Raw genomic sequence first — 18413 nt, forward strand, 5'->3', positions numbered from 1 at the left:
AGCGTTCTGCCTGTTCTCTAGTGTGTGATTTAGGGCAGTTAGGGGAAAAGAAGAGTCAGAAATACAATAACATTTTACAAACAATAAATTTATTTCCAAATCCTGAATTATAACCAAATTATAATTCCCTCTAGGTTTATTGTGCCGTTTTACACAAGAATTTTAAAAAACATAGTCACAGCCGTGTCATTTATACACCAAGTGTCCCGGGGACAGTTTATTTGAATATGGTGGGTCCGGCCACCTCTCGTGGTCCTGGCAGCTGCTCTGCGGCCCCGTGCCTGCACCAAGAAACTCCCACCTCCTCCATGGCAGAGCCTGGCCTCAACAGGTGCCCCCAAGGCCATGATGTACACAAATGAAAGCACACAGATGAAAGGGTTTTGTCGGCAGGCCTGGGCGCTGCAGCCACAGGGCTCAGGACTCAACACCTGGCCCCCCTCCTCTCCAGGGACAGCCTCAGCTCAGAGCCCAAAGCGGGCTGGTGTGCGGCGAGGGGTCATGGGTTCCCCTTGCTCTTTCCGACCTGGGGTGTAGATCTTTGTAGACCTGGAGACACAGAAGAGGGGTTAGGAATCGCACTGCTGCTCACTCCGGCCAGGACACACAGAAGGATGAGGAGCCTGAGGTCTTGCTGTTTCTGTGTGCGAGCAGGCTTTGGGGCTGCAGGGTTTCTCCCCTAGCACACTTCCACTCCCCTTGCCTTCCCTATTTGTGATCGGGAGCAGAATGAGATAGCACCTCTTTCTGACATCCACTGAGGCAGGTTATGAGATTTTTTTAACAATTCCATTCATATCCCCTAGGTGAGCTATGGAGGTCGTCTTCCCTCCACCTCACCAGGCCGCCACTCCAGCTGTGGCTGGGCTTTGTGTCCAGTTCCTGGAGGTATCTCTAGACCCTTGGAATTTCCCAAGGGACTGGAGTGTCTCTGTTATTCACGGTGGGCCCCTCGGACCACATCTGATAGTTTATGCAAATGAGATGACTCAGGATGGTGGCTACCCTGCCAGAAAAACCCACCTGTGATTAGAGGGCTGTGCTCTGAGCCTCGTGCTATTAGCCCAGCCTCTGGGGAGGGAAAAGGGGCTGGAGACTAAGTCAACACATGGGTCCTGCCCAATAAAACTCTGGGCACCAAAGCTCGGGTAAGCTTCCCTGGTGACAATACTCTGTGTAATGTGCCAGGAGGGTAACATGACCCCAAGGACAATGGAAGACTTCACATCTAAGACACTCTCAGACCTCACTTTATACATCTCTCCCTTTGGCTGGTTCTGTGACCTTTTGCTATAACAAAACTGTAATATGTATAGTACTTCCCTGAGTTCTGCGAGGTGTTCTAGCAAATTATCAAACCTGAGGGAGTCCATGGGGATCCCCAAATTTGTAACAAGTTGGTGAGAAATGAGGGTGACCCTGGGTACCCCCCAGCTTGCAGGTGGTGACTGAGGTGAGGGCAGTCTTGCAGGGACTGTGCCCTTCACCTGTGCGGTCTAACTCCAGGCACCAGGGCAGATGCAGGTGCCCAAGGCTCTCCCCGCCTTGCCTCTCTACTGTGGTGTCCAAGCCCTAGCCTGTTGGTAAAGCTGTGAGACCTACTCTGCCGCTCCAGCCCACCTTGGGCCCCATCACAACATAACGAACAACGACCAGGAGTTGCAGCTGTATCACCACCTCTTGAAAGTATGTCCGAAACCCCTCCCGTCTCCACGTGACCACAGTCAACTTGTCACCAATTCACCTCTGCACATTTAACTTCTCTTAAATGCCTCAGGGCCTGGTCAGTCCAGCTGGTGGGCTCCATCAGGACCAGGGTCCTGAGACCACAGCTCACCTGACACTACCCAGGGGGCTGCGCTTTTCCTGCTCCTGCCGCCGGGCCCGCAGCTGCTCCTCGGCCAGTGCCATCTCCTCCTCCATGGCAGAGGCTTCCTCTTTGGCCCGTCGGCGGTTCTCCTAGAGAAGGGAGAGGTCCTGGGGTCACTGGGGATTGGCGGGTGAGGAGGCCCGGCCTGCACCCATCTCCCTGCTGCAAGCCAGGTGCTGGGTAGACCTTGCCAGCTCCCTGCCCCAGCACTGAGGCCTGCTTTTCTCACTGATCCAAGACAGACATTGGATGATTGAGTCCTCACCCTGTCATGCCTCAGCCCTCCACTCCATTTGCTAAGTGCTTACATGCTCTAACCAAGTTCATAACCATGCCAGGAAGTACAGGAAATAGAGAAGACATGACATCTGGCTGGAGAGGACAGACATAGGAAGATGTGTGCAGGCCCGGTGCGGGGCGAACTATGCTGAGAAGGGGGGAAGCTAAAGTCCACAACATTCTGCAGCCCTAACTCCAGGTGGTAGCCACCAATGGACACCAAGACTGTCAGGAGACCGAGAAGTAGGTAGAGAATTTATAATGGAGGGATCAGGTGGAATCACTGAGCAATCTTAGTGTCTTCAAAAGCGGCACCACCAGACCTTATGTGCCTCCTGACTGGATCTAAAAGGAGGTTCACAGCACCACACGCATTTGTGCATCCTTACCCAAAACAGCTGAATCTGAATCTAACCAAGGCTTTAGATTAATGACTAGCTTACAGAAAGTATATGGGATAGAGGCAAAAGTTAAACACCTTGAGGAAGCAATCAGCTCAAAACAGAACGTGGAACATTCTACAGAATGACCAACAGATGACCAACCTGTTTTCTCCAATAAGTCAATGCCATAAAAAATGAGTGGGGGCAGAGCTTGTTCCAGAATAAAAGACTTAATATATATAATGACAAATTTCAATGCCTGGCTCCGAATTCAAGCAAATCAATTATAAAAAATTATCTTTGGAATAAAAAAGGAAATATGAACAAGAACTGGAGACTTTAGCAACATTAAGGATTAATTCTGTTGAGTAAGATTTGCATGGAGGTTATGTTTTAATTTTTGAAAGTCCTTTTATAGACACATATTCAAGTATTTATGGGTGAAAAAACACAATGTCTGAGGTATGCTTTAAAATATTCCAGGAAAACACTCAATATGTAGGGAGCGGAGTGGGAATAAGAGAAACAAGGTTGGGCAGAATGTTGATAATTATGGAAGCTAAGTGAGGAACTCGTGGCTCATTATACTGTTTTTGTCCACTTTTATGAGTATTTGGACTTTTCAATAATAAGTTTTTTTTTTTTTAAGGCTCAGCAGACTGAGCAAATGGAGTGGGTGGGGGGAGATCAGACAGACTAACCGGCCTGGATCACAACTTTTATGTTTGACAGAGAAGTGAAGGGAAGCCAGATGATGATGTGTCTTTAATACCAGGCTGAGGGGAAAGCGGATCCCAGAGACAAACAGATCCTCCATAGAGAAGCACAGGGTCCTTACCTGCCGAGACTTTCCTGCCTGTTTCACGCTGTAGAACATGGGGCCCAGCTCTGCCAGCCACTCTCCGTCCACAGCAGTCACACACTGCATGTACTCCTGCAGGCAGAAGGGCCGCAGAGCGGTGGTCACAGGAGGACCAATGCTTTGAGCTGTCCCTCCCAGAGCGGTTCCACAGTTAGGAGCTACACGGGAAGGGGCCTACCCCTCGCCCTGTGAGGCTGAAAAAGGCAAGGAACAGCCGCAGACACTGGGATTCTAATCCCTTCTCCCATCCAAATTCCTCCATGCTTGAGAAAAAGGCCCCTGTTGTCCAACAGAAAAGGCCCAGCCCCTCAGAAAACCCTTCTAACAACGCCAAAAGGGCTTGCTTGTCCCAGGCAGCAAGTAAGAAACAATCCTGCTGGCACAGCCGAGGCCACTGGAATCTAGAGGTTAACTGTGTATCTATACAAACTTCCCCAAACCCCCAACTGAAAACCAACCTCAATTTCCCTCCAAGCAACATGTGGCCTTAAGCCTCCCAAGCTCAAAACCCATCCCAGAAGGCGGCAAAGGGTTATGACAAAGGCCTGGCCCAGCCAAGTGGGCCTACAGTCATGCAAGCTGCCTTGGAAAAGACTCACCTTGGTGGTCATGACCAACTCGTGATACACAATGTAGTCTGGGGTGTAGCCCATTCCAAAGAGGGAGCTGGTGGGGTGCAGGTGGCAGGGCATGCCTGTCCGGATATTCACATACTCCCCGATTCCCTAGGGAAGAGATGCAACAGGTGGCTACATAGCAAAACACTGCACATCTGGGCAGCTACCCAGTCCAATACTGTCTTGACACAGGCTTTTGGGGGAAGCCCAGATCTGCAGGACTGTACAAAGAGAAAGGAGACCTCTGCCCTCGAAAGAAGTATCAGGCCCAGAGGGGCCATAGCTCCACTGGGCTCACCTTGAGCTTGGCTGCCTGGTGGAAATAGGCAGCACAGATACACTTCCTGACAATGTCCCAGTCGGTGCCACACGAGGCCAGGCTCATCCGCTGCTGCACCATGATGTCCTTGAGCTGAGCCCGCACCTCCCGGACCTAGAGCAGGACACAGGGAGACAAGGATGGCGCCCTCCTTCCCTGCATCCCACCCCTCCTCCCAACATGCTGCTTCTCTCGGCCACTGCCCCCACCTTCCGCATGGCCTTGGCATGGATGAAATGATCGTTACACCAGATGGTAGAGTAATTGTTGTTCTTCCACTGCAGGTAGACATTCAGGTAGGTCAGGTGGTCGCTCTCAGGGACTGCGAACTTCTCCCGGATTTGATCGCTCTCCTCCTCTCGGCCCTAGGAAGGAAAAAGGGAAGTCCAGGTCCAATGAGAAGAGCTATCTCACACTATCATCTACCCTCACCACAGCTAAAAACACATCAACGTAGTGCCCTGACAATATAGGAAAAATAAATTAGTTTACAACAAAATATTTATTCTAAAATGTGAGGGCTCAGGCACAGCCATCCTAGAAAAAACTGCAAAACACTCCCTGAGAACCATGGCTCTAGCCCATCCCTTCCCCTACCCCAACCTGCTTAACATAAAACAGCAAAACCACTCTTTGGAAACTGATTCCTGCCCTTCCCTCCACTCCGTCTTAACAACACAGAGAGAAACTACTCCCCTCTCTCAACCTTCCTTGAGCCCATAACCTCCCGAGATCCCTGGGAGGAGAGGAGCCGGACAGCATCTCCCACCTTGGGCCTGTAGAAGATGGCTGGGACTGACAGCATGGAGACGATGAGCAGGATCTCGGAGCTGCAGCCCATGTCACAGGACACAATGAGCATCTTGGACAGGGCCGGGTCCAGCGGGAACTCCACCATCAGCCGCCCGGTCGAGGTCAGACCGCCTGGGAGAGAGGAGCAAATCCGCACGGTCAGTGGACACAGTGCCTGGAGCACCCAGGCGCCAGAGCCCACGGGGCCCTGCCCGGCTCCCGGGGCCACGGCACCTGTGTTGTCCAGGGCCCCGAGGATCCAGAGCTGATACATGGAGTTGAGCATGTTGTCCTCCGGGGGCGGGTCCATGAAGTGGAACTGCAGCAGGTCCTGCACCCCCAGGGACTTGAGCAGCAGCACCACGTTGGCCAGGTTGGTCCGCTGGATCTCGGGCACCGTGGTGGTCAGGAGCTCGTTCTTGTAGGCGCTCTGGGTGTAGAGCCTGCGGGGGAGAAGACGCAGTCCTGCCGCACTTCCCACCGTGCTGCCCGGCTGAGCCCCTCAAATATGCCCGGCTGTCTACACAGGGACCAACACTGGGCTTGTGCACCCAGAAGAGCCAGTGCAGATGAAAGCCACAGGTAAGGAGGAGAAGTCCTCATTTCTTCCCCCCACCTCCCCCTTTCCCTTACAATCACAAATCTCCACCTACTCAAAACTCAGTCCTGCCAATTCACCATTCTGCTGGAGTCTCCTATGTACTTGTTTCATTTCTGGAACCAATGAGCCTGGGACTAGAATTATGGCTGGGATTTTTTTTCTTTATATTTTTCTAGATTTTCTGAATTTCTATAGTTAATACATTATTTTTAAAAATCGGAACAAAAAAGAGAGAGAGAGTAATTGGAGGAGGAAAAAAAGAACCGGTGCTGTAATTTGTTCACATTTATCTTCCAGGAGGAGGCACACTGTAATCGCTGGTCATCCGCTGCAGGTACCTTCCACACAGGTCTTCCTAAAACCCAAGGCTGCTCAGACTTCAGGGCTGCCTGCGAAGGCAGCTTCCTCCACTCAGCAGCACGTGACGAGAGAAGCAACAAGCGGCAGCCCCACCACTGGTTCCCAGCCTCAGGGGTCACCTCTCTGCAGGGTCACAGTCCAAGCCTTCCCACCCCAGCCGGGGCTCCACCCCAGAGAGCAGGCTAGCGCAGGGCTCCTACCTGAAACACTGACCTGGGCCCGTCCTGCCGGCTCGCCCCGACCTCTGGTTGGCATTGGCCTGGCTGATGGGGTAGATCTGCAGAGCATCCATGCCAATCCTGGGGTTGAAGACCTAGGAGGGGACAGCAAAGACCTGACTAAGGGCAGAGTGAGGGGGAAAAGGGAGGCAGGCTTGAGACAAAGACAGACCCTGGGTGCTACACGTTACAGAAGGAAGTGTCTTAGCGATGTAAGCAGCCATCTTTTGGAACCAGGAACCTCAAGAAATTTCCCCTGAACACCAGCTCCGCGATCTCTATCGAGTTATGTAAACTGTCTACCTCGAGTTATCACAAGGATGGAGTGAATCAAGCACATGGCAAAACCAGCACTCAATAAACACCACCACCACTTCCATGAGCAATCGTCGTGTGAGGGCCAAGGACCCAGGGCCTGCCTTCCCACCCCCTTGGCTGAGTTAGCTTTGGGTGAAGGCCCAGGGCCCCGGTGCCTGTGTCTCCTCTTACCTTTAATTTACAATAACCAGAATCGATAACAAACATGATGCCATCGACAGTCAGAGAGGTCTCAGCAATGTTGGTGGCGACAATACACTTCCGAACGCCATCTGGAGCCTGGAGCCGGACAGGACACTCATGGAGCGAAGGCTGTAGGCCTTCAGGTAGGAAAAACCCCACAAGGAGAAAAGTACACCCAACCCGTGCCAGAAAACTAACACCCTCCCTCTTGCCCTCCTTTGGGGGAGTCTGGGGGAATCCCAAGGTGGGGACCCATCTCACCTTCTGGAAGATTTTGGCCTGGAGGTCAGAAGGCAGCTGGGAATAGATGGGCAGCACAGCCAAGGCGGGCGCGTTCTCCAGTTCTTCCAGATGCTCCACGATCTGGTCTGAGGTCACCTGAGGGCACAGAGAGGAGCTGTGAGACACCAGATGCCCCAGTTCTCACACGAAGGACACACCCGTTCACCCCAGTCATGACCGAGGCACGCACCTCGATGTCCTCTTGGCCAGGCATGAAGACAAGGATGTCCCCGGGGGCCCCCGACAGATGCACCTGCAGAGACTGCTTCACTGCGGCCTCCACATAATCCTCCTGGGGGGTCTGCAAACCAGTGAGGGACACCGTCAGAGGGAATTCAGGCCAAGCCCCCACTGGGAACCGGCGACCCAGTTCCTGGTCAGGGGCTAGAGCCGATGAACTCTCAGGGCTGCCGCACCTGCAGATGGGCCTGATGGCCCTCCCTGAGCACTGCACGTCCACTCCAAAGAAACAATCAAGCGAAACCTCCCCAGAGCACAGTCCTTCGCCTTCAAGCCCTATAGCTGCAGGCTCGCAGGGTCCCCACAAAACCTCTCCCGACTCAGTATGCCATTCCACATCCCCCAACCAGTTCCTCATCAAAGGTCAGGTCAGTTCCGAAACAGGGCCTCAGTACCTTGCTGAAGAGGATGTCAACAGGGAACGTACGACCAGGGATGTGGAAGATGGGGACATTCCCAAAAAAGGAAGCAAATTTCTCTGCATCCATGGTGGCCGACGTGACAATGAGCTTCAGGTCTGAGCGCCGAGCCACCACCTAAGAGAAGAAGTCAGTCAGAGGCTTCCCCACAGTTTTGGGACCCTTGGCTTCTGCCCTCCAGTCTCATCAGCATAACTACCAAATGAAACAGAAGTCAAAGCTGACGGATGGCTCATTAGATTCATAACAATCCTGAACTGAATCGGTGGAGCCACAGCCGGGAGAACCATGAGGCACTCAGCTGAGCAAGAACAGAGTAAACCACCACCAGGTCTGAACCCCGCAGCCAAGGGCCTCCGGGGCAACTCAGCCTGTCAAAGACCCCCTCAGCTTCCCCAGGCTAGACCCCAGCCCGCCTGGAGTGCCTCGTCACTAACTCCTGGCCGGGCGGCGGTCCAAGCCCCACAGGCACAGAAGCTGGACCCGCAGCCCTCACCTCCCGGAGCAGCCCAAAGAGCACGTCGGTGTTGAGGGAGCGCTCGTGGGCCTCGTCCATGATGATGGCGCTGTAGTGATCCAGGTCCGCTTCCCGCAGGGACTCTCGCAGCAGGATTCCATCGGTCATGTACTTGATCAAGGTGCTTTCTGAAGTGCAGTCTTCGAAACGGATGGCATAACCCACCTGGAGGCCAGAGAGACCGCTCAGAAGCTCTGGGCGCCCACTCGCCACTGCACACCCGAGCTGGGTCCAGGCCTCAGCAGATCAGCCCAAATGACAGAAGCTACCGGGCAAGAACTACACAGCTCAGCCCTTGCGCCCACTCACCTCCTCACCAAGGCTGCCCCCCATCTCTTCACTGACTCTCTTGGCCACCGACATGGCAGCCACACGGCGGGGCTGGGTGCACCCGATCATCCCATAGTCCGTGTAACCGTCTTCGTGCAGGTACTGGGTCAGCTGAGTGGTCTTACCACTCCCTGTCTCCCCAACCACGATCACGATGCTATTATCTCTGCAAGGAAGAGAAGATAACGGGTGAATCAGCCCGAGTGGAAGGCCACCTCCTACCCCTACCTGTAGCTATCCAAGGAGCATGCCTGCGCAGGGAGGAGGATTTCCCTGGGAAAACTGTCTCATACTGAAACACCCTCTAAAAAGTCTGGAAGACAGTACAGTTTAAACAAATGCACTAAAACAAAACGACGCCATCTTGCTTACTTCAAGCAGGGTAGCCCAGGGCACCCAGGCGAGGGGAAAAAATCCTTTCCCTTCTCCATCAGATGTCATACCCAAAAGATAAAGAGCTACAGAGTACACACAGGAGAAAATGGGACACCTGATTCAGTAGTGGAAGCCCGACCCGGGGTGGACGCAGTTACCTGATAATCGTGAGCAGCTCCTGCTGCACGGCAAAGATGGGCAGGTACTGCCTCTGCTCCAGAATAGACTTCTTCTTTGCGAATTCACTGCTGGCTTCGCTCTTTTTCTTCATGTGGTCTGCAAACTTCTGCTCTGCCCTGAGAACACACAGCAGCCTTAGCGCCCTGCACAGTTTCCCACATCTGCCTTCCTGACTGGGTTACTGCCCTGCTTCCTACACCCAAAAGTGAGCACTGCTTCAAATGTGCAGTAAATCTTTGAGACGCTAGAGCTGCCAGGTGCTGCTCATCTCCTCTGTCCTAAGGGACCAGACGGCTGTCTGAGAATCCATCATCCAAAACCTACTCAACGCCCCCAGGACAGACAGCTGTAGGGGGCTCAGAGGAGCTACAGATTAGCAAGTGGCAAATCCTCTGCCCTGAAAGAGTTCAGCCAGAAGAGGAGCTGAAATCCACAGGTCATTACCTTATATGGAACAACCTTGGGCAATTTCAGCACCACACTTAACAGGCTGAAAGGAGGAGCTGACCAAGGTCAGACTCCCTCCCACCTCAGAGTCCATAAGGCTTTATTTTTAAAGAACTGTGAGAACAGTCCCACTTGATGTTTACCTACAGCTTCCACTGAAAGCGCTCAAGTATCCGACACACGTACATCCCCAGGCTGCAGAGCAAAAAGGTACCAGTCCTACCTTACCTATATTAGTCTACAGTCTCCACCCATCCCTTCCCCAAGAGACTTTTCCTCCATCAGGTTGAGCCCACACTCTGTCAAGCTTCCTGTTTCTAACATCCCAGTCACTCCCGGTCAGCTAACAATTAACACCTACGGGATTAAGTTAACTAGAAACTAACAAGGGCTGATCAAGAGCACCAACTTCTCACTTCTCACAGGGTTACAGAGAATTATTAACTCAGATGACAGTTTTGTAGGATTTCAGAGTGTTCAGTGAGATTCAGAAGGGACATCTGAGTTCAGCCACCTACACAATGAGGAAAGCCCAACAAGCAGTTATCCAACATCTGCTTAAATACCTCTATGAATGGGGAAGTCACTACCTGAGAAGACAACCCTTTCTATTTTCAAATCTCTGTTAAAAATAGTTCTTCCTTAGATTGAACTAAAATCTAAGGGTGCAAAGCACACTTTCCCACACTGAGCATCTGTAAGGCGCTCTAGCAGAGCGGCTGAGAGTGTGGGCTCCGAGACTAGACTGTCTGGGTGTGATCCTCACCCCACCGTTTACCAGCTGGACCACCTCAAACAAGCTACTTAACCTCCCTGGGCCTCCTCCTCCTCACATGAAAAACGGGGAAGACTACACCTGTCCCGTGGGACTGTCGTGAGAATCCAATGACTGAGTATCTGTGAGTTCTGTGGTGCTGCCTGGCACAGAAGAAGCTCCTGCAGTATCAGGGGCGGCAGTAGGAATGTTATCTCAGAAAAGTTGAAAAGACCAGGAGGAAGGGACCAGAGACTCCAAATAACATCGTTTTCCTATTCGCGAGTGCCGAATCCTATCGGCCCCCTTGAGGCCCCGTCTGCAGAGACCCCCGCTGCTGGCGAGACTCCTACCTGTAGTCCACTTTACCGTCCTCTGTCAAAGCTTTATCCGGCTCTTCCTCTTTTTTGACGCCCATTATATCTCCCAGTTTGGTTCCAGCCAGTTCCCAGTGTTTGTGTTGAGCCTGAAAAAGACACAAAAAGTCAATCTGCTCCATCCCGTGACACAACTGTGGTCCATGGAAAATCAATCCTGTCTGACAACAGGCTTCATCTAGCAGGCAGGAAATTCCCACAAGGCAGCAGTGGCACCGAGCCGTGCCTCCCAATCTTATGCCTGAAGCTCCTGAGACACCAGGCCCCGGATTATCTTAACTGAGGCCCTGGAGGAGGAATGCAATTCCCTCCCACAAGGGCTGTTTCTTGCTCTGTGAGTTTCCTCTAACTGCCAATAGGAACCCTACCTGTGAGGTGAAACGTGATCTTTAAAAAGAAGAAAAAAGAAAAAAAGTACAAAAAAATATGTAGATACTCTCTGGCCCTAGAAGACAAGAAACCAACCTTTTTGCGTTCCTTTTGCTCCCTGTGCTTCCGCACTGTTTGACTGCCTTTTCTAGCGATAATGGCCAGGTCAGAAGTGGCGTCCTTGACTGGAATCACAGGCTCTGGCTGCAAGAGGTTGAGGAAAAAGAGAAATTCTGCGCCGACCATTAAACTCAACACGAGGGCTTCCCTGGTGGCGCAGTGGTTAAGAATCCGCCTGCCAATGCAGGGGACACAGGTTCGAGCCCTGGTCCGGGAAGATCCCACATGCCACGGAGCAACTAAGCCCAGGCGCTGCAACTACTGAGCCTGCGTTCTAGAGCCCGTGAGCCACAACTACTGAGCCCGAGTGCCACAACTACTGAAGCCCATGTGCCTAGAGCCCGTGCTCGGCAACAAAAGAAGCCACCGCAATGAGAGGTCCGCGCACCGCAACAAAGCTTGCCGCAACCAGAGAAAACCCCGCGCGCAGCAACGAAGACCCAACACAGCCAAAAATAAAACAAATAAAATAAAAATAAATAAATTAAAAAAAAAAAAAAAAACTCAACACGAAGGTCCAGTTCGTACTGGCCCTAGTAAACGAAGGGTTGCTACCCTACCCCTATCGTGATGGGGCTTTTTTCCTCTCCTTTCCTTTCCCTTTCTTTCTTTTTCCATTTCAGGCTTCTCTGAGCGGTCTTCCCTCTGACAACAGAGGACCCTCACCTGCTTGGTGAAGACGATGCGCCCGTCCAGAAAGGGAGGCACCAGGTTATGCACCATCAGATGGACCTTGGCTGCACTGTCCTCTTCAAAGTCGTCGTCCACCTCCAGCCGATGCACCACCCCGCTGGTGAGCATGCGGTTGGTCTCCCAGCGTTCGTTATCCTGTGAGGACACAACGGGAGGCCACGTTAAGGCTGCAACTGCAAGGCCATCCTGAAAGGTCCCAGGCGAGGCCACACAGAGGGTCCTGACAGAAGGGCCATAGGGGCTGCAGAGATGTCACGGGCCTCTCTACCCTGCAGCTCCTTAGACAGAAGAATCGCTGATCCCAAATCACCTGCAGTACTCTTCCCAGAAGCAACCCGTTATATCTAAGGCAGAACCTCTGTATGGATACACAAACGGTGACTGTCTCTGGCCCCGCTCAGAGACACAAAGGACACACCACAGAGCCGGGGCCTGACCTCCCAGTACCCATCAACAGCACCCCTCCAGAACTACTGCAGGAGACGGAAGTCATGATTTGGGTTGGGTTTTTCTTAAGTTACTGAGAAGTTCCCTGCCCACCCTCTGCCTCCGGAGGAATCGCTAAGTCTGTGACTTCAGCAGCGGCAGACGAGCTGGACTGCCGGCAGGCGCGTGTGACCTGCCGCTTCTCCAGCTGAATCTGCCCCACCTGCTGCGGGCAGCCTCACCTCATTGATCTGCCTCCGCTGGGCCGAAATGCGCTTCTGCTTCTGTTTGTGCAGATGCTGCTCCCGCCTCCTCACGTAGTCCTCGGAGGAGTAGGCCAGCGGGTTGTGGAACTCATCATATCCCTCATCCATCATGTACCAATCCCGGTCAGCTTGCTGCGGCACAAGAGACAAAGCTGTAAGAACAAGGCGCAGATCCAGTTTCTGCGCAAGACGTGGCCAGAAGGGCAGGAGGTGTTTGGTAAGAAGTCACTGGTGCGGCATAGCAGCCCTCGTGAGAGGCGCAAGAGAGGCTGTAAGACGAGCCACCTAGAGGAGAAGCCCAGTGTACAGCGCAGCCCACCATGACGGCACTTCTTACATTTACCACACGGTGGCACCAGCACACAGCCGAAAAAGTTAAGTCTGACCTGCATTTGGTGAGAAGTTTCACCACAGAGCCTTTGCCTGGAAAGAGATTCCACGGCTTCGAGACTGAACGTGGCTCAACGTCTGGTTCCACTACAGTGTAACCCATGACCCTTGTGCTCGGACACCCCCGGTCACCCACTCACCGACAGAGGTGACCCACCACCCCTCATTCAGTCCCTCGAAGATGTAGTTTTTACCCTCTGGTCGTCCTCCCATTGCTGCCGTTCCTCTTCTGTGTCAAATGAAATTCCTTCTTCGCCATCCTCACGTCTCCCTGCGGGAGAACACGTAGCAGGTCAGTCTGCACGGTCCCAGCTCATCCCCAGTGGCCTCACACAGACCTGCCAAGCAGCACAGCCCCAGCCCAGCTTCGTCCAGCCCCACCAGGACGAGCGACCCTGCGTCCTGCTTCCCACTTCTACCCTGTCTTACCTCGGCCCCTGGACAGACGTGGGGTGGACCCCAGATGTCTTCTGTCATCGGCCCACTCGTTGTATTTGTAGGACGGGGTTGGCAGAGGCGTGTCGTCTGCGTACCTGCTCCTCACAGACCTGGGAAACAGCACAACCAGCCTCACTAAAGAGTCACTAAGCTGAGACGTGTTCCCCAGCCACCATCTGCCCTCCCAGCCCCAGTCACGCCCAGCCTGTGCCGCCCACCCAGAACGTCACCTGTCCCTATCTCGACTGGACAGCCGATGACTCCGCTCAGAATCCCGATAGGAAGGCGTTGGGGAGGGCGATTCCCACTGTGAGCGCTTTGAGGAGCCACAGCCACTGTCCTCTTCATCCCAGGTAGACCTTGAAGGGGTGGCTGCATCTGGGCCACAAAAGACACACCCACAGGAAACGTCTAAGACACGGCCATAGAGCCATTAGATGAAAGTCAATTCACCAGATTTCTTTCTTTTACTATATATAAACTTTGCACCTATTTGCAACGGATAAGATGGTTTTGACAGCTTTTAAAGATATCTGAATTTTAATGGTCCAGTTTTCATCTGTGCTCATAACAACACTTTAAGGAATATCCAATTTATCTCTGCAAGCATATCCCTCTTGAATGTACATATTTCTTTGTAATAAAACCTTTTTCTGCCCCTACCCCACCCACCCCCAGCTCCCTATTCTTTCCTACCATTTGGAAAACTGGCCGCTCAGCAACCTGGCAAATCATGTTAAGGGAGCATATCTGTCTCCACAGAGAAGTCCACGGCCTTCCCAACTGAATCAACTGGCTCAGAACCAAGTATTCCCAGAATTTCATGGTGGAATCAGGAATTCCAACCCAGTTCCACTGAGGATGAGAGTCACTCACACTGCCTCTCATACACTTGGCTCTCACAAACCACCACAAGCAACAGCTCAGACTACCTTTAGGCCGGTGTCGGGGGCTCTCAGGTTCGTTTCTTCTGCCGCTGCGCTCTGACCCTCCATCTCGCTCCGATCTGCTGCTGTGCCTGTTTCTATCCCGCTCATCTGTGAGGAGTCACCGGCAGAGCTTAGAAAACAGGTGTCCCATCCTAACTTCCACCCATCTTCACCCTAGAGAAAGGACAAGCCTCCCCACTCACTCACAGGTGCAACCTCACTGCTCTAATGCGATCCTTGGGCTCCTGAAACTCACATATCCCCATTCTTTCAAGGGCAAAAATTAGTTACTGGCTAGAAAGTTTCAAACTCACAGTAACAGTTATTTTCCTGCAAGAATTCAAAAAAGAATAGTTACAAGCCTATAATGAATAGTTATTTAATAGTTACAAGCCTACAAGCTACAGAACTGAGACAACACTGAGGAAAGCCAGCACTGGATTTTATGTCTAGCTTTGCTCCACAGCACCGTCCTTTTTCTCTCGCCAACACTAGTGTCAACTGGTTTCTCAAACGTACTACCCATTTTCACCTTCATCACCAATTTTCAGGATAAAATGAGGACCACACACTCAAGCAAAGCAGCTATGTTGCATGTAACAGCTCTTTTCTTAAACTGCCTGCTAATCCCAATACCAACGGGGTCAAAACCAACCAGGCTGACATGAAAATGGAGTTCCCTAATTAACAGGTGTTATAAAAACCCCCCCAACAGGAAAAAGGCCGACATGTTAACTGAGGTGCTTAGCAGGCACTAGGAACTCTGCTGGGCAGTTTACCTCTGTCTCTCTTGCGGTCACAGTCTCGATCCCTCGACCTCTCCTTCTTCCGATCCTTTTCTTCTTTGGACGAGGCGTAGACACCATGTTCCCGCCACTCCCGCTCTCTCTGCCGACTGCGTTCCCAGAACTCTTCACTCACACCACCAGGATGGGATGGAGTCTCTACCCGAGCAGATCGATAATGTCTGAAACAGGGAGGGCAGCTGGTAAAGGGCTCATCCATGGAAGAAAAACCTGCCCCAAACCTTTGGCCAGGCCAAACATGTGACCTGGCCTTTTCCACTTTATCTCCCTGGTACGGCAGGTTTGCATATGGCAACAACCATAAGCGCTTCTAACCTCCATCATCCACTCTTTAGGTGCCTTTGAATGTTCCCCCAAATCTGAAGAAAATACCAATTCCTATCTAGCCTCAATGTTATAGAATCATAGTAAAATCATAAAGTCCTAAATGTCCAACAAGAAAACTGAGAGATAAACATGAGATGCTATTTTCTGGCCTCCATTTTCGTTCCCTTTGGGGCAATCCACCCAAAGGCTCTTACCTGTCTTTTCGGCTACTGCGGCCAGCCTGGTCACCGCCCTCCTCCTCAGCGTCCCTCTGATCATCCTTGCTCTCTTCCCAGTCCTTAAAGGAAGAGACTCTGGACTTCTTCTTGTCCTCCCCGTCATCCTTCTCCTCTCTCTCCCTCCTTTTCAGGGAAGCCAACAAGTCTAGTCCCAGCAATGAAGGGCGGGGAGCAGGGGCCTTGAAGACATGCTGCTCACTAGATGCACTTTTGGTCTTGAAAATAAGACCGCCAACCTGGGAGTCCACCTCAGTGCCTTCCAATCGATGGATCGAGACATCCTCGCTGGTGTCCTCCATGGCAGGCTCTGGGATTTCTCTGGAAGGAAAACAAACCATTTGATATCAGACATAAGAAGAGAAAAGGCTTGGCTCTGCTACATCCCAGAATAACTGTAGGTATATGGATCTCTGGGGGGTTGACCTCCCCCTCAAGATCAGAATTCCTTTAGTTACCTCTTACCAAGACCTGTCCATCAAGTAATCGACAATCGCAAAAGATCTTCCTACTTCTACCCCAACACACGTCAGAAACAGATACACACACACACACACACACACACACACACACACACACACACACCCCAGGATCCAAGAGGGTATCATCCAGGCAAGAACAGACCTCACTAAGGGACACTTACTAGAGCATTATGGCATCTATAAAGGGAGTTTAGGGAAAACACCACTAGATTTTAAATCAGAAACCTCAATCAGAACCCAGGCTCTTGACATTTTCTACCTGTATGATTGTAAGCAATAACTTAATCTTTGGTTAGGCATAATTTCTACATCTGCAAAATGGAAGTACTTTTTGCTCTATCTAATCCATGGAGTTATCGTGAGAATCAAACAAGAAAGTGTATGTGAAATCACTCCGTAACCATAAAGAGTTACATAAATGTCATCGTTACATTATTTCACTTGCTGTGCTCCAAGGTATTGATTTGGGTCCCTCACCATTTTTTTACACAAGTTCTTCCTCCTCTCCCTTCCTTTAAACTACAGACACAGCAGAGTTGTTGACGTATAAGACTACCATCCATGTGATCCACACTTTAATGGATTGTGTTTTGTAGAAAAGACTTACCTCACAGCAGTTGAAGTCTGTTTAATAACAATTCAAGTTCACCAAAAAAAAAAAAAATTGATGAGAATCACCAGGCTAGGAAATGATATTTCTGAAAAGTAGGTAACTGTAGGATTTTCTGGCACTCAACTTATAACAAATTCCTCTTTACCTTCCACTATACATAATCTACTTATAAACATATCCCATTCTGAGTGCTTGAATAATTTCCCTCATTCCAACAAGCCAGTAAAGCAAAGAACTGTCAAGGGATAGGGTACTACCAGAATCCAGAATGTTTCACCCGGCTCTAATTAACATATACAGCTCTATAGAAAAATAGTGCTAAACAGACTGAACATATAGTATGAACAACAGTTGCATTTTGAAAAATGCCATCAGGCAGAAGAGAAAAGGGAAAGCTACCTATTGGTGACATCTGTATTCATGTGAGGAAATCTAAACAGGAAGGTAGGATTTACATGCTCTGCTCAGTAGTCTGAACTAGAAAATATACTTCTAGAATGTCATTTTATGCAGGAGAGAGAACCTTGTCTGTCTTGTTGACTGCTTTGCCCAGTGCCTAGCAAAATAAACGTTTGAGGAATAAATGAATGAATGAGTTTAAACTGATTAAAGGAAACAGGGAGCCAGAAATTTCTAGGGACAAAAAAGAAAGATGCCAGCAGCACAGGAAAAGGAGTCTGACAAACAGGACAACTAACAGCTGAGAAAAGTAAATAAGAAGCTAAGTGTTGGCTTGTGAAGAATAATTAGTGGCAAAGAAGCCACAAGAGGTACAAGAAAAATAATGAAGAAAAAACGATACATTCGTTCAACAATTACTGAGTGCTTTCTGTGAGCCAATCGCTGGTCTGGGCATTAGAGATAAAGAAGAGAACAAAACAGACAAAAATCCCAACCTTTTTGGAGTTGACATTCTAGTAAAAGATATCACCTGGTAGAGATACCACTGTGACAGAGAAGAGGAAGACAAAAGGAGCCCTGCTGGGCTCGGTGTCCGTCTGGGAGTGGGCTAATAGGAAGGTCTAAGGAAGTGAGCAGGGTGACCCCCCCGGGCAGCATCCCTGGACCTCTTTGAGGCCACGCCAGGAAGCTGGATCTGACCTGAGAAAGGAGAAAGGCCGGTCTTGCAGGACCTAGGCAGCATCCCTAAGGTGAGTAACGCAAGTTGGGTGACAGGAACAAGACTTTCCAAACCTGGGCCCGAACCTGAGCGAGGGGCCGATATCCGCCGCTTGGAGCCGCCACGATTGGCGAAGAAAAGGTCGGAAAGGAAGAAGGGACACTCACCTCACCAAGCCCGACTCTCGGGACCTTCTGTCCCGGATTCTGGGGCGCTGGCGCCGCCACTCCTCACTCAGACCGCCTTAGAGAACCAAAACCCGCACCTTGAAAGCGGCCATTATTGTCCCATAAGACTTTGCGCGGCCCCCTCTATCCGTCCAAAGATACCATCGAGAGCAGCCCGAAAAACGCCCGTTCCTAGGGTGGGACAGAACGCTTGCAAGGCTAGACTGTCTTTCTCTGCGTCTCTCATCAGAGACACTTCCGAGTCTCCTGGCGACCAATCACGCTTAGCCTAAGAGGCGACGCCCCGCCTCTAGTTGGGATGTGGGAAG

The 18413-nt window shown here is 51.2% G+C and overlaps 1 protein-coding gene across 3 annotated transcripts; it reads right to left on the reverse strand.

The window, feature by feature from the left end:
• Window positions 1-72: 72 nt before the first annotated feature.
• On the reverse strand, window positions 73-18362 carry DHX38 (DEAH-box helicase 38). Of its 3 annotated transcripts, XM_082438974.1 has the most exons (28): window positions 18085-18350; window positions 15682-16023; window positions 15134-15321; window positions 14358-14462; window positions 13656-13803; window positions 13417-13535; window positions 13182-13258; window positions 12574-12729; window positions 11879-12040; window positions 11189-11296; window positions 10700-10812; window positions 9124-9261; window positions 8570-8756; window positions 8240-8425; window positions 7720-7860; window positions 7275-7385; window positions 7064-7180; window positions 6791-6898; window positions 6297-6396; window positions 5776-5836; window positions 5357-5565; window positions 5100-5254; window positions 4540-4695; window positions 4310-4444; window positions 3994-4119; window positions 3371-3466; window positions 1838-1959; window positions 73-549 (listed from the first exon to the last, which is right to left on the reverse strand). In XM_082438974.1, the coding sequence occupies exons 2-28, from the start codon at window positions 16002-16004 to the stop codon at window positions 465-467; spliced, it is 3732 nt and encodes a 1243-aa protein (XP_082295100.1). In that variant the 5' UTR covers window positions 16005-16023; window positions 18085-18350; the 3' UTR covers window positions 73-464. The 3 variants fall into 3 exon arrangements, with proteins under 3 accessions (XP_082295100.1, XP_082295102.1, XP_082295101.1); XM_082438976.1 differs by lacking the exon at window positions 1838-1959 and having other exon boundaries at window positions 18085-18362; XM_082438975.1 differs by lacking the exon at window positions 5776-5836 and having other exon boundaries at window positions 6284-6396; window positions 18085-18344.
• Between the last annotated feature and the right edge of the window lie 51 nt (window positions 18363-18413).

Source organism: Balaenoptera physalus, assembly GCF_965194825.1.
Source record: "Balaenoptera physalus genome assembly, chromosome: 19".
Taxonomy (NCBI): domain Eukaryota; kingdom Metazoa; phylum Chordata; class Mammalia; order Artiodactyla; family Balaenopteridae; genus Balaenoptera; species Balaenoptera physalus.